The sequence below is a fragment of the Cottoperca gobio genome, chromosome 16 (genome assembly GCF_900634415.1).
Source record: "Cottoperca gobio chromosome 16, fCotGob3.1, whole genome shotgun sequence".
NCBI classification, from domain to species: domain Eukaryota; kingdom Metazoa; phylum Chordata; class Actinopteri; order Perciformes; family Bovichtidae; genus Cottoperca; species Cottoperca gobio.
The window spans coordinates 14,202,998-14,224,163 of record NC_041370.1 but is presented as its reverse complement, the minus strand read 5'-3'; the positions used below and the strand labels follow the sequence as shown (position 1 = coordinate 14,224,163).

General features: G+C 39.8%; 1 protein-coding gene across 5 annotated transcripts; it reads left to right on the top strand.

Moving 5' to 3' along the window:
* Positions 1-11,115: 11,115 nt before the first annotated feature.
* On the top strand, positions 11,116-19,554 carry tcea3 (transcription elongation factor A (SII), 3). Of its 5 annotated transcripts, none has more exons than XM_029451521.1 (21): positions 11,116-11,631; positions 12,384-12,446; positions 12,607-12,712; positions 12,837-12,927; positions 14,024-14,521; positions 14,603-14,713; positions 14,979-15,080; positions 15,169-15,237; positions 15,349-15,453; positions 15,598-15,666; positions 16,204-16,263; positions 16,384-16,455; positions 16,563-16,631; positions 16,737-16,799; positions 16,881-16,955; positions 17,545-17,705; positions 17,895-17,951; positions 18,082-18,236; positions 18,361-18,507; positions 19,308-19,379; positions 19,474-19,554. In XM_029451521.1, the coding sequence occupies exons 1-21, from the start codon at positions 11,563-11,565 to the stop codon at positions 19,480-19,482; spliced, it is 2,223 nt and encodes a 740-aa protein (XP_029307381.1). In that variant the 5' UTR covers positions 11,116-11,562; the 3' UTR covers positions 19,483-19,554. The 5 variants fall into 5 exon arrangements, 4 of the variants coding, with proteins under 4 accessions (XP_029307381.1, XP_029307380.1, XP_029307382.1 ...); XM_029451520.1 differs by having other exon boundaries at positions 17,542-17,705; XR_003833708.1 differs by lacking the exons at positions 19,308-19,379; positions 19,474-19,554 and having other exon boundaries at positions 17,542-17,705; positions 18,080-18,236; positions 18,361-18,502.
* The last annotated feature ends 1,612 nt before the right edge of the window (positions 19,555-21,166 follow it).

Below are 21,166 nucleotides of genomic sequence, written 5' to 3'. Positions count from 1 at the left end.
ACGAGCTTCTTCCCCTGTGTCCAGTCTTTGTGCTGAAATAAGCTAAACTAAGCTAGGCTAAGCCAACCATCTCATCCAACTATAACAAAAACTAAACTAAAATAAGGTTATTTCCCAAAATGTGATTGAAAATGAACTATTCCTTAAAATTTGTGTTCGCGTGGCAATCCACACAAATGCATTACTGATTACTGGTGAAGCTTTAATAAACCATGTATTAAAGCAATTAATCACGTTTGAACTTTATGATATGTAGTAAATGATATGTAGTAAAATGTAATAAATTCATAAAATAACAAAGATCTTATTATTTTCTCTTTCAAGATAATATGAAACATCATTTATCTCTATTAAAACTCCAAACAGCAGACTTGGATCTGCAAGTTGAACAGGACTCAGATGCAGCTGGACACTGGTTTGACTCAAGCTGTGAATCACCAGACCAACGTGTGGGAGTGTGTGTGTATGTGTGTGTGTGTGTGTGTGTGTGTGTGTGTGTGTGTGTGTGTGTGTGTGTGTGTGTGTGTGTGTGTGTGTGTGTGTGTTCATGTCCATGTGTCTGCTCATTTAGAAAGTGATGTCATGATGGCCGGATGGAACATGCTAGAAAATGCCAGTGCAGAGCATAGACAGGACAGTCTCTACTGTGGTGGTGGGAGGCAGAGGGTGGGGTAATTTGAGAAGGTGTGTGTGTGTGTGTGTGTGTGTGTGTGTGTGTGTGTGTGTGTGTGTGTGTGTGTGTGTGTGTGTGTGTGTGTGTGTGTGTGTGTTGGGGTACCAAAATAGCCTGCAGGAGAGAAATAGAATCTGTTATTTTACTTCAGAGTTCAGCGAGCGCTGGGGGTGGTACCGCAGATCCAAACTGCTGGTGGAAAGGCAAAATAAAGTGTGAGAGACACTCACAGGGGGAGCCAGCACTGAGCATTCCTGGCATTACAGCCCGCTGACAAACAGTCCTAACTTTATCCAGTGAGCCTCGCCAACTGAATGGCTGCAGTGTGCAGAGTTTACCCACTGAGGGGGGCAGTGCCCAGCCCGATCCTCCACTCTGTCCACATCCAAACAGTCTGAGGTGCGACTGTCAACTCAATTTCATGTTTGCAAGAAATTATTTTTGTATTTTTCATTTCATTGTTTTTCTCATTATGGAAGTACCAGATGTTCTTTTCATGGTTTTAAGAAAATACACAAAAACATATTCATAAATTCAAGGTTGTCAGCTGGGCTTAGAAAGTTTTAAAAGCAAAATATAACATCGACTATAAAAGAGGTTTTATGAGAACACAACAGCTCAACACCCTCCACTCTGTGGGGAAGATCAAACTATTGCCTGTTATTTTAACATCATACACCCACACATGTCTAAACTCTGCATCTGCCATGCCACATGATTCATATTGTTGTCTCGTGTCAGAACAAAAGTAATCGAGATTGAAATCACATCAAAACGTCTGTTAGTGGTTGTTCTGGAGCTTTTGATCAATTCACATGATCTTACTTGAGATGAGTTGCGAAGTTGGTATTGACAGTTTTCTTCACGTTGCTCCGAACAGCGATTGTTGAATCATAGCACAGCAAACCACAAATAGACATAGATAGCCCACTAATCATTTTGAAGTTTTGAGGGTGGTGTATATTATATTCATTTCAAAACCACAAGAGAAGAAGTGTATGAAATGGATACAACACTGTGTTTATCTGCCTTAGCATAAGCTGCAATCGTTAGCGTGTTTGGCTAATTAGCTTACTGCCCACAGAACAATGCGTTATAACCTCCACCTAGGAGGAGTTGGTTTGTTAGTTTGTTGTTTTTCAGCAGGATTATCGGAAAAACTACCGGCCCGATTTTCATGAAACTTGGTGGAAGGGAGTCTAATTGTTTTGGAGTGGATGCGAATCACAGGGCGGATACATGCAATCACTTTTGGAAGATTGGTCTTGGCGGAGGTCTGCGTTCTCCGAGTGCAAATGGAAAGGGGCATGTCAACCTCAAATTCTTTTCTCCTGTAAAAGTAAAGCCGTACAGTTTGAAAATACAAACATTAAAGCATAAATAAATATAATCACCTTAGCTTTGGTCTCACGCTTGCTAGCTAGAGGTGAAAATCGATGGTCGGTGAATTCTAAAAATGAGAAGATTTCTTTTGTTTACTTAAATGTAAGACCCATTGTTTCAAACGTTCCTGAGTAACGTACTATTTCCCTTCCAGGATATATCCTGATAAGTGATCTGCTTTTCAGAGGTGGGCTCAAGTTAGGGTTGCCATGTGAAATCCTCCCTTCTCACCAGTTGGACGTCACGTGGATCCCATCACCAAGGCCCTTTTCACCGATGTCCCCCTTTCTGCATTCCTGGAGCAGAACAGGAAGTGCAATGTTGAGAGAAGGGCTCGGTTGGTGGAGAGAGAATTGTTGAAGATCTCCATGTTGGGTTTTCAAGAGATCAGTGATGGCGGTGACTCATATGCAAGGACTTGGGTCCAATCTGATAAAAGGTTTGTTTACTCAGGGCCCATTAAAAGTTACTGTTACACATTTCAAGCTTTCCACAGGCTGGCTGCTCAACCCCCAACAATCTGCCTTCCGCTGCGATTGACTGGGGTTATTGGCTACGAACTCACTAAGCACATCAGCTCAATCTGGATATAATAACTACATGGCTTTGTGTTGATATTAATCTGAGCTAAACCGTTAAATGCTCCAAGGTCATTGGAGAAAGGATGGCCATTTCCCCACTCAAAACCAACGACTTCTGTCAAACTGCATTTCTTTTCTGTCTGCAACTGAGATCAGACGAAAAATGAGAACTCATCAAAACACGTAAATCATGATTTGCTTTGCCAGCATACATTTCACTTCTGAATCCTATGCTTTTATTTTCAAATCATGTCCCTCCCCAACTTCAACTATCAGGGAATCTTCAAAAGATCCTTCTAGCCTCAACAAAACGTTTCACTTGTATTCCCCCCCTCTATTTCAGATCTAAAATGTGAACAGCATGCCAGAGCGCTGTTATCTAGCTATCTGCTGTGTGGGAAGTTAGCAGCATATTTATTTATTTAATTTGACTACAAAAATGCATCCATGGTCACTGCAGGCCATACATTTTGCAATTGGCAGTGGATGTCAAGAGAAGAATTGATTCCAGGTGCATTTCAATAACCACATGATTCACTTGAATCCAATTTAAAAAGAAAAAATAAGATAATTGGACCAAACAAATGTTTAACCTTGGGAAATACTAGATCTCTGACGGCATACAATAGTTATTCCTAAGCTAAAAACAGTTCCGGTCCCTGGCACAAACGCAATGGATTTTCCTATATATTAGCTGAATGCATTTCCAAGCATTAAACAATGCTTGTTAATCAGGTTTACGAGCACGTAATTACCGTGGTGTGTTACAGCTGTTAATCATTGTAATACTCGTAGACTGTCAGTCAGCTTTTATAGTGAGATAAAAAACTGAGCAGTTTCCTTTTCTCATGAAATCCTTTTGTCTGTCTACCAAAAGGTTTTAAGTTTGTTGTTAATAGACGTGGCGTGGGCTCGATGATCCCACGAATAATAATAAAAAGAGATATTTTCCTTCATGTGATATGCCCGGTTAACTTATCATTAACTGTTATTTCAAAAACCCAGCTGAGGCAGTATTTCCTTCTTAATAAAATGATTATATATTTAAAATCTCCACCATGGTGTGTTGACTTTGGTCAGTCTGTTGTATGCTTTGGGCTCTATATTTTCCCGTCAATGGTTTTATCCTAACCGGCTAAAAGCGTAGCACCAGAACGTGCGGATTTGGAACAACCAGCTTGGTCAACATGTGTTAACCGTAACATTAAATGCAAGCCTCTACTTTACCCGAGGATAAAATTATCAAATTTGAACATGTTACAATAAAGACACAGAGACCTTGAGGCTTCAGTGTGTCCCAGCCTAGTCAGCCTGTTTACACTTTTCTCCTGCAGTATTTTCACTAATAGTTGACCTGATTTTAAAGAGAAAATTACAGATTAACGGCGACCAACTGCAAAGTGTGGCTTGCTATAATAATTAAATTGTTCTACGGCTGGGAGCACTGTTTTAGGCTGGAAGAAATTATTTTTAAAAGAGGTCAACATGTCACAGGAGCCATTGGACTCTATTTACTGATTAGCTGCGGATACTCTTATGGCTGCAATTCGCTGGCAAAATCAATTTGACTCAGCCTTAAAACTTAACAAAAAATAAAATCTCCCATTATTGGAGCTTTTTCCACATTAAGTCGATAGTGAAAATAAAAAGGTTCTGGATGTCTGGAAACTGTACTTGGCTTGACTGGTTGAAATACATCTTCTCAATATGACTAATAAAACAACAAAAGTTAGAATAGGAATCAGCTTTAACTTCTACATTTACACCAAAGACTGATGGAGTTACATAGGAGAGAAACGGCCCTGCTTAAGTGTACTGTAGCAGCCAACTATAACTGTAACCTGTAGCATTCACCCAAGTGATGTAACACAATAACCTGATGTCTACAGCTCTGTGGCCACAGAAACATTAATGATTTGATTGGAAAATGTAACTTCTACTCAGATTCAAAACCTTTTTCTTTTCTTTCTGCTTGCCCATCTCCTGCTGAGGTCAGACATCATGAATGTCTGGTTTCTTTTTAATCATTCATGTTGAATATCTTCTCTTTGAGGCTGCATAATGCAGGCTAAAAGGTACAAAAACACAGCAGAATTGGAAAATGTAAAGCATACCCTGTTGTTATGTGATCTACACGCAGGAAGTCGGACCAGATGAATTAAGACATCCTGCCCTCAGCTGAGACACCTCCTCTGCTTGGAGACTTTTGAACTCCCTGGACCCCACATAGACAGAGAGTATCTGTGTGCTGGCAGTGAACTGAATCAGAAACAAATAAATAGATCATCCTCCTTTTTTCGATACAGCTCTTGGACAAGAAATTCCCCGTTTCCTCTGCTGTTGCAGTCTCATGGGGTAGTAATAAATCCTCCACAAACTTGAAACAAACACTGCAGAAAGATGTTTGGATAGCTCCTCATTCTTCTTTTTCTGACCAAAGCCCAGAGCTATAAAAGTAAAAATGTATTTGCTCTCACAACCTTTTTATCCATCATTAATGTGCAACATTTTAATTGAATAAAACTTCATCAGGCACAAAAAAAACAATCTCAAAACTATTATTATTTGTCTAGAAACACAGTGAAAGCAATTGGTCACAGCTCAAGAAAACCATGTATGCGCATTCAGTAAAAAATGTGATCATCAGTTACAGGTTACGACAACTGGAACATAAATCAATATGTCAGTCAGAGAAAAAAATGCAATGCCCGGAGCAACACATAAGCTGTCTAGTCTTCAGCATATTGCACATAGCGCAGTTATAGCCCAAAGCTACTTCTGAGGGCAGTTTCTACAGAGCTTCTTATAAAGCATTCTGTTAAGTGCACTTTTCTCATCTCTGGAAGAATTGATTGTCAAAACACGTAAACATTTTGTAAACTTTCTTTATGTTCTGCTATAGAAGAAATACAAAAACGTAAATATTCTAGTTACTCTGAGAGGGTTTAACTGATAAAAATAAATAATTGTGTGCTATTTTCCTCTTAAATGTTGTGCAACAACGTATGAGTTTTCAAAATGCATTACATGACATTAGAGTTCATTTTGCTGATGCTTTTGTCCAAAGTGGATTTACAATAAGTGCAAACAATCATGAAGATACAACTCTGAACAACAAGAATCTTGCAACTAAATTTTCAAATAGGTGAAATCCTTTAAGTGCAGAACAATAGCTTCAAATAAGCCAAACCAATGTAAGTGCTACATACAAAGAACAGATTCGCCGAGGTGCAGTCGAAACCGGTGAGTTTTCAGTCTTGAGGGGAATCTGGGTCCCACTCGCAGTGAGGGAGTAGCAAGTCGATGCAGAGGGAAGTGAACACGCTGGGGTGTATGGTTTGACCATGGACTGGATGTAGGAAGGGGCTTAAACATTACATGGAACTCCATCCCTCCACACATCCGACAGTCCGAAACTGTTACAACATTCAAGTCCCAACTCAAAACTCACCTGTTCAAACTGGCCTACTATCTGTAGTATCAATCATCCTGTATCCTCCTCCCCTCCCCCCATTTTCTCTGTATTGCTTTCTTCCTGTGTCTCAACCATATCTCTGGTATTGTTTGTTTGCTCTCCCTTCCAATGTCCTGCTGTTTTTATCTCTTGTATTTTGTACGGTGTCCTTGGGTGTCTTGAAAGGCGCCTCCGAATAAAATGTATTATTGTTATTATTATTATTATTATTATTATTATTATTATTATTATTATTATTATTATTATTATTATTATTATTATTATTATTATTATTATTATTATTATTATTATTATTATTATTATTATTACCTGTTAAAATCATTAATCTGTCAAAAATACATGTTCAGTCCTTTGAGCACTGGGATTAAAAAAATAATCCTTTGATTATTTCACTTCCACTTCCATAAAGTTGGGAGAGTTGCAAGTGACAGATTGATGCAGCTGATGCAGCTGAGATGTACTAATCTTTTTAAAGGATACTTCTTGCCTGGTAAAGGCCCCCGAGAGCTGACCCTGATGACATAACTAGGGTTATTTACTCAGACTTGACAAAGCTGTCTGTTGTCTTCTCACAGGTCTGTCAACTGACTCTCAGATTGTCAGTCTAACATGAGATGTCAGAGAAAGTGTTCTGGTCCTGCCAGCAGTGAATTCATCCATACTTATTATCCCTACGTTGCTTTATAGATACTCGAAACCTGTAAAAGTGCCTCTGTGCATTCCAGGAAGAGGTACTATAAATATTTTCACTCTTGTTAACCTGAGGTCAAACTTTCCATTTGGTTGTATGAACTTTCCATTTCTCCCTGTGTTGTTGCCTTTAAATTGCGAGAACCATATTTGTGATACTTCAGAGCTTTTTGGTATTCAGAGACACACATTTCCAACAGAACCCAAACAAAGTCTTAATTTAACCTAAAGCTAAGATCATAAATGTGTGACATCTGTGGCTTTACATGTCCACTAACTGGGTCATTAAGCATTGAGTTCAATTCCAGCTTCTCTTAAATCACTGCAGTCTCTGTGTATAAACATCTGATATGCAGAATCCAATTCCAAGAGAAAGCAGCACAAAAGCTGCTAATATAGAGAGCAGCGGTAGATGTCGCAGGTTTTGAACTTTTAATTGGATTAGAGGGCAGTTGAAAAGGAAATGAGAGTAAGAGGGGATTTACACACTAACACTATCTGGGCTGTTTGCGTAGGAACTGTGTTTTATCAATTAGCACAGATTGATCTAAGGGCTTTGTGAGATTATATTGCAGATAGTGCAAATATTGAATCCCATGTACAGTTTTTGATCAGTTGTCTGGCTCAAAGCAGAAAATTGCGGCACCCCCCCCCCCCTGCTTGATCTTCCATTCTCATTTAGTTTTTTATTTTGAAGCAATTTTAGTCTCAAGCCAAAGGGAGTTATGCACTTGTTTGTCAGCATAAAGCCGTAGCTCAAGCACAAACGAAGAGAGCTCAGAGATCAAATCGCAGCCTTGGGAAGAACCACAGGATCTTTTTGCAGACACACCATACAAATGACTCAGTGTCTGTCCAGTGTGCCAATGTGTAATTGACGGTTGTGTATAAATTATAGTACATATTTTACAGATCCCTTTCCAGCTTTTCTTCTGCCTTTTATTGCATCTTTGTGCTATTCACTGTGCAGCTATAGGGTGAATCATTTTCTTCCTAATCTGCAGTTCAGGTGATTTACAGTTAAGGTACTTTTTGAAGTCTGGAATGGGGTTAAACATCTCTTGCTCAGGGCATAATTCAGATTTAGTTGGGTCAGTCATTTAGTTATTTTGGTTGGATTGTGTCTAACGGTGGCACCACCAGTTATTTTGGTCAACGGTAGTCTAAAATAGTGGCACCACCAAAACAGTTTTGGATATGGCAGATTTGGTGTGTGTGTGGCAGTAAATAAAGACTTAGAGACAGCTGAAGACACAAGGATGTTCTTAAAGTATTTGGGTGGTCCAACCTCTCCGGGAGATCCACACTACTTTTATTGAGCGCCAACACCAAACAGTGGTCATTATTAGCAGACGAACCAACCCCACTAGGCTGGAATTACCTTCCAGCCATCTGCAGATGCGCACGTCTAAACAATTCTCCCACTCTGTTTTGACATGCTCTATTACAGGTTCTGCATCCTGCACTAAGATCCAGAAAAAAATTGACAGCTAAATGAAATCATTAATTTTCTGGTCTGATGTCATCCAAAAATTGCCATAATTGCGCAGGCCTGGCGTCTCTGGTCTGTGACTGGCAGAGACACCAGCACTGGGCGAGGTGCACGGAGAGAAAAGTAGACTGGTGGATGTTCCCTGTTTGATCTGTGTTAACTCTTTGTCTGTTAAGGCATGTGGGATGCACGGTGCAGTACACAGTAAGCGGACCACTTTCTTCTGTCTGTTTGGAAATCTCAACCAACACAGTAGGCCTTTAACTTTCTACTGCATTCACAAGCAAAGACAAGATATGACTTGATGTGGTCGGACACCAGAGGCTAATGATAGCCTGTCAAACCCAGCAGCTGAGGCGCAGGGTACTTTAATGCACTTTATGGGAACGTACACACATGCAGTTATGTTGCTACGTAGAGCCTGAGAGCCTCCAGGAATCCAGAGAGAGGAGAGATTCCCCATCAGCTGTCTCGAGGAATAACCATCTTTATTTAAATATATGTGATTTTCCATATGTACATCTCCTTTGGCATGCTGGAAGGAGTATTCAGTTGCTTTTAATTGAGTAAAAGTAGCAATACCACAGTGATTCAATACATTCTTAACAGTAAAAAAATGTCATTAACTCTTATATTCCTTATCGCACATATCCCAGACTGTGAAAGAATGTAAATAAAAATCACCCCTAGCATTTAGTTTAGAGAATAGTTTTTTTCACCCCTTAAAAAACAACAGTGGCATTATGTAAACAAACAGGTAATTAAAGGGTTAAAATTCTGAAAATGGTTATTTGGTTGTTTTGATCAGGAATGATGTTCAAAATAACTGAACTGTGAAAGTGGAAAATAATATTTCATATATAATATTATGGCAATATTTTTGACACAGGCATTTTTGTCCTCTAAGGAAATCAGAGCAACTTCTTTAAAGTGAGGCACAACGATTAAAGCTGCATCAATCAATATTTTAATATCAACTATGGATCCAATGTCTGTGTCAATGTGAAAGTTGTCGCTCGTAGTGACCAACATATAGCTGCTTATCAGCAACTGTTGTTCCCCTCAGCTCTACAGAGTGTTTCAGTCACTCCACTATACCCATCCACTGTTCCACACCTGCTCTGCACCAAACAGCAGCTAACAGACACAGTTAGCGAAAAAACGGTGAACATAGTGAAGCATGCAGCAGCTGTTTTTTGCAATTAAAGTGTTATAATGTTTTCTGCATTAGCTTAACTTGATGTTTGAGAACAAGGTGTGTGGTTCAAGGTACAAAGAGTACTTTTCTTAAGAATGAAGAGATTAGACAGTTTATTTGCCTTGAGCGTCTGGGAAAGAGGTCAGTGGCTGTAGAAGGGGGAGCAGCTCTTTTTCTTCATCCTCTACTTCTGCACCAAGCCGATTGGTTTAGTACTCAGAGTTCAAAGGATGTCGTGGGTTGATCTTGATCACTGGTTCTTCCTCTTAGCCTGCTTCCTCTCTTACCTCACGGGTAGCTGTCCCACTTCTCTAGTTGGCCCGTACTGTCTCTACCTGCCAGACACTCAGGGGACAGGGTTATACACAGCCTGTTGCATAAGAGCATTGTGAAGAGATAATACTCTTTGCTCGAGACAAGCTTTCAGACTGTACTTTCACCTGCAGTCATTAACACAGTTATCTTCAAATCCATGGGCCACATGAGCGTCACAGTTTTCTCTCATGGATCATGCTCCATTTTAGGCTTTTAAATTTGAACACACTGTTGTATAAAATAAATCCACACTCTCACACTTTACCTTTAGGGCAGACTTTTAAGTTTTCCAGCCAATACTGTTCTGTAATGATATACAATTATGTTAGAGAGCATTGCTGTCTACATAAACTGTCCATATAAACTGTTGCTGTATGAGTACGCTTCGAGACAGACAAATCCAAACCAATTAAACCCTCAAAACCTTCATCCCACTGATATTTGATCTAACTTCAAAAACAGACTGCTGCGACTTGCATCTCCCATGTCCTCGCTACCCACAACTGTGGAGACATCCAGCAGCAGGGACGTCTCTAAGATCTGAACGGAAGCAGGGCTAGGTTCCCAGTCGACTGTGGGAGTAAGCCTTCATGCCTCTCAGTACTGGGAGTGTGTTTCCCCTGGAAGAGATTTGCTATGAAAACATTATGTAAGTGATTGCTTCCAAGAAGTCGTCAAGAGTTGATTTATAAACACATTTTTAAAGGAACTTGTACAAAGGACTTGCTTGAGCACTATCAAGTAATTTTATTCACTGAATGTTTGTTTAACTGACCTCAGCTCACTCACTGTGTACACCACAAGACTCAAAGGAAGACCGTGAGCAATTACAGGCTCAAGTCATTTTAAATAACATCATTCCAGTTCAATATTAAGATGATTTAGTATCACTTTAAAAACATTGGGTGTCTATGCATTTTTTTGGAAAACAGCTCATACAGTCTCAACAGTCATACTTAAACAATACATGTTTCTGCAAACAGGTTTCTTGAAAAGCAGAAGAAAAAAGAAAAAACTCAATCTTTATACCATCTCAATGAGCAGGAAATCTTACAAGTTCATTCTCATGAAAAGATCAGTCGGGCTGTGAAGTTGTGAGGTTATGGATTTACATCACAGCACCCTCTGCTGGCAAACACGTACAGTTTTAACTGATACATTGTTTTTCTTTTCTTTTTATTTATTTAACGAAAGTGATTGATTATTTGCCTTATATTCACTTCGCATGTGCACACACGCTATAAACTCTAAAGGCTCAAACATATTTGACAAATCTTTGTTACCTAGCACTGACGTTGTGGGCAAGGTAATACACATGTAGGAAACTGTGATTCAGTGTCAGGCTGCACTTTGGCACGGCAGCAACTGTAGCACTGGTGTGCAAATAAGCAGGTGATATAATGCAGCCAGAACACAAAGTAATACATTAGACGTAGCATGAAGCCAATGAGGTAACTACTGAGGAAGTATTAAAAGACACTGACTATTTGACATAACTTTAAAAGAATCACCTTGAGAAAAAGATATTTGTGTTGTGCCATGTGTCCACTTCAACGTCTATATTTAGTTGTTGTCATGTGTCGTGCAGCATGTCAGCTGGGATCCTGCAGCAGGACACGCCTCTGGGCTGAATGGAGCGTGCGCCGTGCGTAAAGTCCGACCTGCAGCGGATCCAAACTGTTTTCAAACCTAATTTCACGGTTTTTAATAAGTAGCCTATCGACATTATATATATATATTAAATTAAATGCAGCGATGACGTCAGAGGAAGATCTCATTCGGATTGCAAAAAAACTGGACAAAATGGTGTCTCGAAATAACACGGTGAGACCATATTTTGACACCCACAGGTGGAGCGTTGTCTTGCCACCTCGTGCTGCGCAGAAGGCCGTGAATGTCTCTTCTGAAAATGTTTCCCTCCAGATTAAGGTTGACGACAAGTTTGATTTCGTCTATATCGGAGTAGTTCTTGGAAAATGTGCACTTGTAATATGAGCCTGACTGTACTGTAAGAAATGATCAACAGGTGTTTGGCGCGAGTTTGCAACACATTTAGCGAGTGTGCAGTGCTCTGTGGGAAACGTCTTGTCAAGTCGTCGACAAGTTTTTGCAAACTTTTTGCTGTTTTTCGTACTGAACAGTGACTCATGCAATAAAAAGTAAACAACGCTACCAGTCAGGCAAGGTCGTGTGTGTGTGTGTGTGTGTGTGTGTGTGTGTGTTGTGAGTGGCTGTGCAAACAGGACGTTGTTTCATGGCGCTCTTTCACGCAGTGCATTAGAGTGCTGCAAACGACAATGTAGTAGTCAATGACAACGGTTTAAAGAATAAAGCAATGTGAAATTTATGGAATCAATATGTATTTGTCTAAAGTGCTGATTAAAAATGTTTAAATACAGAAGTGAAACTCTTACTGCTTACTTATCAGTTTGCGCTTTCTTTTTTGACATGTTCACATTTGCAGGCAATCAAAACTACATTTGACATTGTCATTACATATTTCTAAATAAACACATTCAAGATTTCTCGGTTAAAGGTCTAAATCATGTTGGCTGCTGACTGTTTTGTGTGTGCAGGAGGGCGCCCTGGACCTGCTGAGGGAACTGAAAAGTTTTAATATCACACTCAAACTTCTCCAGGTATGCTCCAGTATATTGTCCAGTGTACAGTTTACATTGGAATACCATTTTACCATTTATTTTCTTTAGCTAATTAAGTCATTCTTAGTGTTACACCATCATAACAAATTGCATAACTGCCTTATTGCTAAAGCTCACAATGTCTGGGTGTTTGTTTAAGGAAACGAGGATCGGCATGTCTGTGAACGGCATCAGGAAGCACTGCACAGACGAGGAAGTCATTGCCTTGGCTAAGGTCCTCATTAAAGACTGGAAAAGACTTCTGGGTACTTGACTTTGATGCATGATTTACTGAGCAGTTAAATAGTTGTTTGTGCAGCAAATACATCAATGAACTACTAAATGATTTGCTGATATCCCCCCCCCCTCCCAAAAAAAAACCACACACAGACTCTGAGAAATCGTCTGAAATGAAGAACGGATTGGACTCCAGCCAAACGGCAGTGTCTCCAAGCAGCTCCCCCTCTGAGACACAGAGCAGGTCAGTACTATCACAGCTGCTGCACAGAAACTCCACAGCTGTCATGATATGTAACACAGAAGCAGAGACAATATGAAATAAACAGTGGTGAGTGTGAACTGCTTTAATTTGATCTAAAACATAACATGGAATTATAATGGAAGTGCAGACGTTCAGTGAAACGGTGAGAAGTTTGTCATTACCGCCACGAAGCACTGAATGCACCAATAAGATCTCAAGAAATTAAAAGCTGAATGAAAGTGTCAGGAGTTACACTGAAGCAGCCTGTCCAGGCAATCAGTATGTACTCTTTGTAAAGACATTTGTTTGCCATTGATGCTTCTAAATCACTCTATTTTCCCTGTAGAGTTTTCTACCTGCTGACAGCTGTAAATGGATTTACGTCATCCAAATGTCCAAACAAAAACAGAATTCAGCACTAAGGACTGTGCTTTATGATTAGAATTCAAAAGAATCAAAAGAAAATGATAGAAGAAGCCTCATTTCATGCCAGATGTTCTAGTAACACACCATCAAATGTATTCATGCCTCAACACACACACATCAGAAATGTACTGCGTAACGATGAATGCTTCTGTTACTGAGGCTGTCATTTTGTTGTTTTACAAGGTAGTCACGATATTTGCAAGTGCAAATATAGGACATTTCTAAAGAGGCTGTGAAAGGCGTGATTTTGCATCGTTCTTCATCTGAAACACTGTTTTCTCTTCTAATGCACCATACAGTATTACAGCCCCAATTACCCGCTGTTCGCTGATCCTGTTATTTCTGCATTATATCCTGCATTTGTATTTAAAGAAAGAGTCTACATGTAGAGCTGTTTACTGTTACTGAGTTTCATCAGCTCAGCGCTCACTTTTACACCTGAAGAAAAATAGATCACCCGTCAACATCAGTCAACTCATAGGATGAAGGGAAAAGTAAAGATAAACTTAACGAGACCAAGACCCAGCCCGCTCATCAAATAGCCTGTTGGATTTGTTTTTAATCCTGTCCGGGGCCCTGAGTTTCATTACAACAACAAACCTGATGCAAATGAAACTGTTTGCTGGCTCTTGAACAGAGGTAAATACGATACTTCCTTTGTTTCTGTTAGTCACAGGAGACTGGATGTCAAACCGAAACACGACTCGGATCCAGACAAAACCCCCCCCGATAAAAACCGAAGAGAAAAACACAACGACGAACACAAAAACAAAAAGAGACTCGCAGAAGACACCAGGGATGAAAAGCACCTGGAGGAGCCCAAAAATGAGAAACATCACCAAGAAATCAGAAAAGAGAAGCATTTAGAAGAACCCCAAAAACGAAAACACGCAGAGGATGCCCCGCTGCAAGTAGATAACAATAAACAGAAGCATGCGCAAGACCTGCCGAGTGAGAAGCACAAGCCGGAAACAAGGAAAGAAAGAGCCGAACCAAAGAAGATGAGACACGTGGAAGAAGTCAAAAAGGAAAAACACTCAGAGAAGCACAGCTACGCAGATGACATGAAGAAGGACAGACACAGAGAAGAAAGCAGACACGAGCTGCAGAGAGCGCAGGGTGAACCCCTGAGAAAGAAACCCGCTTTTCACAAACCACTGTTTGAAAGGTGAGATGGAGGAGGCTCAAAAACAGATTCTTTTGCATCAAAGAAATGCAGCAGTGCTTCAGATGTAATGATTTATTTCAGGAGAGGAGTGATGGACGGCACGGTTCTGTATCCCACCCGGTTCCCCTCTCCCCCTCGACCTGCTCGGCCTCCCCTCCCCAAACGCCCCTCTGTGGACCTGAAAAAAGACCGGTCAGGACTCCTGCAACGCCTGAGCTGAAGAGCATGATGGACTGAAATATAACTGCACGACATAACCCCTTTCTGAGTCACTCATGTGCACTGACATTTGTTCTCACAGTTTTATTAGCAGACTCATGGCCTAACAGGATACCCGCTGTGCATGGTGCATGCTGTGATGAGTCAGTCAGGTGTGTCTTTTTTTGTTAAGCTTGAACAGCATCTGGAATTCTTGGGTTGCACCGCTCTGATCTGTGCTGTTGTGACATTTGTTCAGGAAGGACGTTAAAGACTCTTCCTCCCGACAACCTCGCCCTCACACTCCTCGACCCGCCTCCCCGCCGGCTAAGCGACCTTCCCTGGAAATAAAGAAAGAGAGGTCAGGCGTGCTTCGGTGCATGTTTGAGTGAGCTTAGTGAAGGGAAGTGTGAGATTTCTCATACAAATGTTGATTTCTTTCACATCAGGAAATTTCCTCTGGACCCAAATGCGCCATTTGCTCCTCTTCCTCTTCACCTTCATCCTCCTCCACCCAGGTCAGGGCTCACTGCATTGAGCATGCAGATTACTCACATTAATATTTGATGAAAATATCCACTATGGTCATGAAGCGACTCAGCTCAACTCAAAGGTGTTTCTTCATTCAGAAAAGAGCCTCCTGACCCCAACGCTCCTCTTCCTCCACTTCCATTTCACCTTCACCCCCTGCCTGCTCCCCCAAAGCGTCCCTCACTGGATGTGAAAAAGGAGAGGTCTGGATCAGATTAGTTCTCATTATAGGCCGCATGTACTGTAGTCACCGCCTTGAAGTGTCTGCGAGGATCATTTTGGAGAAATAACCTGTGATTTAATTTGGAGTTTTCCTCTGCATTGAATCCTTGTGTTGTTTGCCACAGCAGGAAGGAGTCGTCAGACTCTAAACCTCCTCCACAGAAGAAGACGTCCGATCCCGTGAAGAAAGAGAGGTCTGGGATCTGGGAATTATTCTGTCTCTCAAATTACTTTGCTGTTGTATCTGAAGGATCGGTGACCTTTAGACTGTAATCCCTGTTTTTCGTTCGTTTTAGATGAATGGTTGACACAATATAGTACAAGACGTTAATGCAGTGTGTAGTGCTGTTAGGAAAGTTGTATTAATTGATGAAGCTTTGGCTTTTTACGTGCCTACAAAGGAAATATCGCATAATAATATTTGCGATTCAGATTCAGATAAATCGTCGTAACCTGTACAGTCTGTAAAGCACACTGAGACAAATGTATAATTTGTGATATTGGGCTATACAAATAAATTTGATTTGATTTGATTTGATAAATCTTGAATTAAAAGTTTTTTGAACACAGAAATGTCAAAGGATAAACTTTGTCAGATTAAGGTTTATAATTTTCTACAATTTCAATATTATTCTCCCATTGCTTAAATATCCTGATTTCTAAGGAAATTATCAAGAGTCTAGATAGAAGAAGATATTGTTTTTGGTACAAAGACTGTTTTCTTCTTGCAGGAAAGACTCATCGGATAGCAAAGTGCCCATTAAACACTCCGATGAAGCCAAGAGAGAAAGGTTGGTCATGTGGTGGTCATGTGGTTCACCTTTCAGTGTATGAGGAGCTTGCCTTTTTATACTTTTACTATCTGCGTGTGGATTTGTTTGAGAATAAAACAAATGTTTTCTTTTTGTCAGGAAAGATTCATCTGACTCAAAACCGCCGCCTCCCAAAAAGCCCAGTTTGGATGTCAAAAAAGAAAAACAAAGGTGTGTAGGAAAATAAATGTTATTGTACTTAGCTGCTTTATGTCCAACATAATCCCACGAGTGTATTTTATTGGTGTCAGTGTCACAACTCTTTCTATTTGTTGCAGGAAAGACTCCTGTGACTCGAAGCCTGGCCAGCTTGCCAAGCATCTGTCAACTGACTCCAAACCTGACAGGTAGGTGCACACCACTTTCAATCTCACTCATATTCGGAAATAAAATAGAAATAAACATTCACAATAAAACCAGATTTATTGAAAGTGTCTCATTATTGACTGTAGGCGGGAATCCATTGATTCAAAGAAAAGCAGCTCCCCACCAGCAAAGAAGCTAACAGTTGAAAGGTAAATACTTTTGTCATTAAAGTTTCAGAGGTTTGCTTCCATTGAAAGCATGAATATGATGCTATTAACGTTGTATTATAGAAGAGAGTCTCACGGCTCCAAGACTTCTCAGCCTGGACCTCCACAGAGGAAGCCCTCTACTGACAGCATTGAAAGGTAATTCAATATGATTCCCTTTTTACTATATTGAGGACACTATATGTTTAGGTTTACAATGTATGCTGATGATACTATTTTATATTTAATACATCTGAATTAAACTAATTTTAAATAAGTAATAAGACAGATGCTAATGAACTGTGTGTTTCAGTTTGACAAAGAGAATTATCACACCGCTCTTCAGTTTTCCTTCAGCTTCAGTTTCCATGGAGCGTTTTAGCAGCTTTCAGTTAATGTTATTGGTTTTACAGCCCGAAGCTTTACAGTTTGGTTTGGTCTCATGGTTCTCATGTTCTCTTGTCAATGCTTTTGTTATGCTTATATGTTAGCCATGCCATCGTTATAAGGTAAAAATATGTCGGTGTGTCCCCAAATGGGCAAAATATTGTAATTATAAGTAAGATTTAATGTTGAAAAGTGTTGTTTATGAGGTCTAAAAAAATTCAATGTTGCTTCAGAAAAAAAAACAGAGAACTTTTGGAAAAGGTAACGCCTCTCCGTCCTGAGATCAAATCAGGCCAAATACACCAGATGTGCCGCTTCACACACTCTGCTCTGTTATGCTTTGATGTGTCCTTTTCAGCAGGAAGGGAAAAATCGATACCCCTAAAACTCCCACCACCCCGACCAGCCCCGTGTCTCCTGGCTTCAGTTCTCCTGGAGGTCCACTGTCCCCTCGCTTCGCCACTGGGGACTCCATCAGAGACAAGTGCATTGGGATGTTGGCAGCTGCCCTGCGCACAGACAGTGAGGCTAATATTACACTTTATCCCTGAGAGAACACACTACTGCAGCTAATGTGCTCTACAAATACTGACAAAGTGATGCATACAAACACATATTGCACAGTGTAACTCAGCAGCAATATACTACTTAATGAACACACAACAATGTCGCTGTAGTGTGCAGATTGACTTTTGTTTCTGGTCTTCACAGACAACTACAAGGATTATGCAACTAACTGTGACAGCATGGCTGCAGAGATTGAAGATCATATCCTTTAATTTAGCTAAATAGATGCAATTCTGATTGGTTTGAGTAATGTGTAGTTAATTAAGTGATCCAAAGGGAAAATATCCCATTTCACATGACTGATCAGATCTACCTTGACTGAAGGTTACACATATCTACCAGGATTCAAAGGCCACTGATATGAAATATAAAAACAGAGTCCGCAGCCGCATCAGCAACCTGAAGGACCCGAAGAACCCTGGGCTTCGCAGGAACGTCCTCGCAGGAAACATTGACCTGAGCCGCATTGCCAGCATGTCTGCTGAGGTACAGAACGCTGACACTGCATACTGAACTATTGATTAACTCCGTTAATGATGCTCAGATGTGTTTTTATGTTGCACTTTTATTTTCCTCCGCTCCATTTTGTCACATCTTCGTCTTTATGTAGGAGATGGCCAGCGACGAGCTGAAACAGCTTAGGAACGTTCTCACACAGGAGGCCATCAGGGAGCACCAAATGGCCAAAACTGGTGGCACCTCCACCGACCTGCTGCAGTGCGACAAGTGCAACAAGAGGAACTGCACCTACAACCAGGTAAACACACACTTATAGTGTGCATTACACATGGGACACAATGAGGTTATTGTATAGTATGTCACAAGAAATGGCACAGTATTGTATGCCATGAAAAAGGCAGAAAGAATGTCTTGGAAAAATGTCATAGCATAGTTTATATATTATATTATAACTATTCTATTGTTAATCTTCTGCGTGGTCGATGATGCATCTTGGTTGCTAAGCAATGATCATTGTGCCTGTCAAAGAAACATCAATGAAAGTTGCAAAGTTGGCAAGATGCATCATCGACCGGCTAGAAGATTAACAATAAAATAATGCAAACGTCTGTGTTTATAGATCCTGTATGATCGAAATAGATAAAAACGTTTCTTTGCCTTTTGTGTCATTTATATTAAAAACATTTAAAATTAAAATACAGACACTTTTAGGAAAAGTCAGGTACCAACAGGATCGTATTTCTTTTTGTAAGTTATTGCACATATACATTTCAATGCAATGTCAAAACGACCGCAATGGCCGGTTTACCATGTGCGATGATATGAATATTGATAATGTATAATTCAACTGTTATTTTTTTTAAAGCTATCCCAACACAATAAATGCATTAATCTCTCAATTGAGTATTTATCTTGAGAGATTATAGAGTTTGGAACGTAGTGATCCAAATGACCGCTAGTGTTAATCAAAGTGATCGTGTTTGGGTTTTATTCAGTTCTTCTCCACATTGTGTCAAAGCTTTTCTTTGCACTGTTATGTATGTATTGTTTACAGCATACAAAACCTCCCGTGTGTGTGTGTGTGTGTGTGTGTTTTAGGTGCAGACACGCAGTGCTGATGAGCCAATGACCACATTTGTTCTGTGTAATGAGTGTGGTTACCGCTGGAAGGTACGTTTTCCCCCAGATCTTGTTTCAATAACTCACATCTTTTGTACTTACAGTATGATTTACAAAAATATATCTGTTTTTTTCTATATTTCAGTTCTGCTGATGGCTTCCAGAGGAAACCATGTTTTTTTCTGAGCATATTGAACTTCGTTATTTTCTATAAAGGAGGAGGGGGTGGGGGGGGGGGGGGGGGGGGGGGGGGGAGTTTATAAATGATTGCAGCTAGTGATTTTAACAGATAATAGTGTTCTTACAATTTGTACTTGAAATGTTGAGGTTTTTAAGCATGTGCTAATAATCAGGGTTTGCTTTATATAGAATTGAAGACTGAGCATGAATGTCAGCTTGATCACTGCCAAAACATCAACAATGATCGTGGTGCTGTCATGATGGGAAGACGATCCAGTTAATATGCTATGTGATATTACAGCTGTTAAAGTGCATAAATCACAAGTATGATGGCGTTTTAAACTCACATTTAAAAAAACTATTTGAGTCTTACTCAGCATCACTTCACGCATCATCATCATCATCATCATCATCATCATCATCATCATCATCATCATCATCATCATCATCAATAGATTATACTGAATATACTGTTTGCTTGAGTATGGTTTATTTTTACTATTTTATTTTATTTGGCCAGAAATAACTGAGGTTCACTACAGATCTTTACATTTTTATCAATAACTTGTTTTGTTTTTTAAAATGATTTCAATAAGAGGGAATGACAATTTACATTTCATCTTTGATGTACTAATAGACAGCATTTAGAGAGCCGAGTTTAAACATACATACATGTTAATAATTATGATAGAAATCCATAATTCATTGCATAAAAATGTATGCAAAGAAAGATGTTTTTAATAAAAATGGTGCAGCTGTATTTGGACGTTTTTCTGTTGCAGTTCTGAAATCATACAGCAGATGGCAACAATTCATCAGCACTCAAAACTCAGGCAGCATCACGTCTCACAGTTGGTGTCTTCAGGTTACAGACCACAAATAAATTAGACTTGCTTGTTAGTCCAGCTGGCTGCTGAAGCCACAGGGAAGTGCTGCTGAAGACTAACGTGACAATATTAAAGCCATTCAACAAAACAAACCTTTTTCTTGAACATTACAAAATTGGACTTATGAGAAATGTTTGTGCCTTGAGCAATGTGCTAAGGATACTCCATTAATTCTGTGTTTCTGAAGAGATTGGACCGCAGTAAATACATATTAAATGTGGTGGTAAAATGTTTTGGTAATGTAAGAAATATGGTTCTGAATTGATAGAAAGGAAAAGCTTCCCGGCCACCCTCTGGCTGAGTATCTACCATCTGGTTTCCTGTGAATTGAAACCACATTCATTTACTTCTTCTGCATCATTTCCAACATTATAAGTTCTCTGTTGATGTGCGTGCAGAGCTCAGAAAGCATCAACACTGATGTGTTATTCTACACTGGTGCATTGGTGTTATATACATCATTCATCCTGGAATACAATTTAACAGCCTTACATAAAGAAAAAGCTAAATTCACTAGATTCACTGGATTACTGGGACTGCAACTTGAAGATTCTTACACAAGCAAGGAAATAAATAAATAATGTGTTAATGGATTCTGCAACAGAACTCCACATATTTTTCACTTAGTGGCAGCTGCTCTGCTCTGTGACATCTGTGGCATCTACAGTTGGTGAGAAAAGATGTTAGAAAATAAAAGCTGCTGTAACTCTATACTATACCCAAAAATGAATAAACCTCTGAAATAATGGCAACATCTTTTCAAGCAAATAA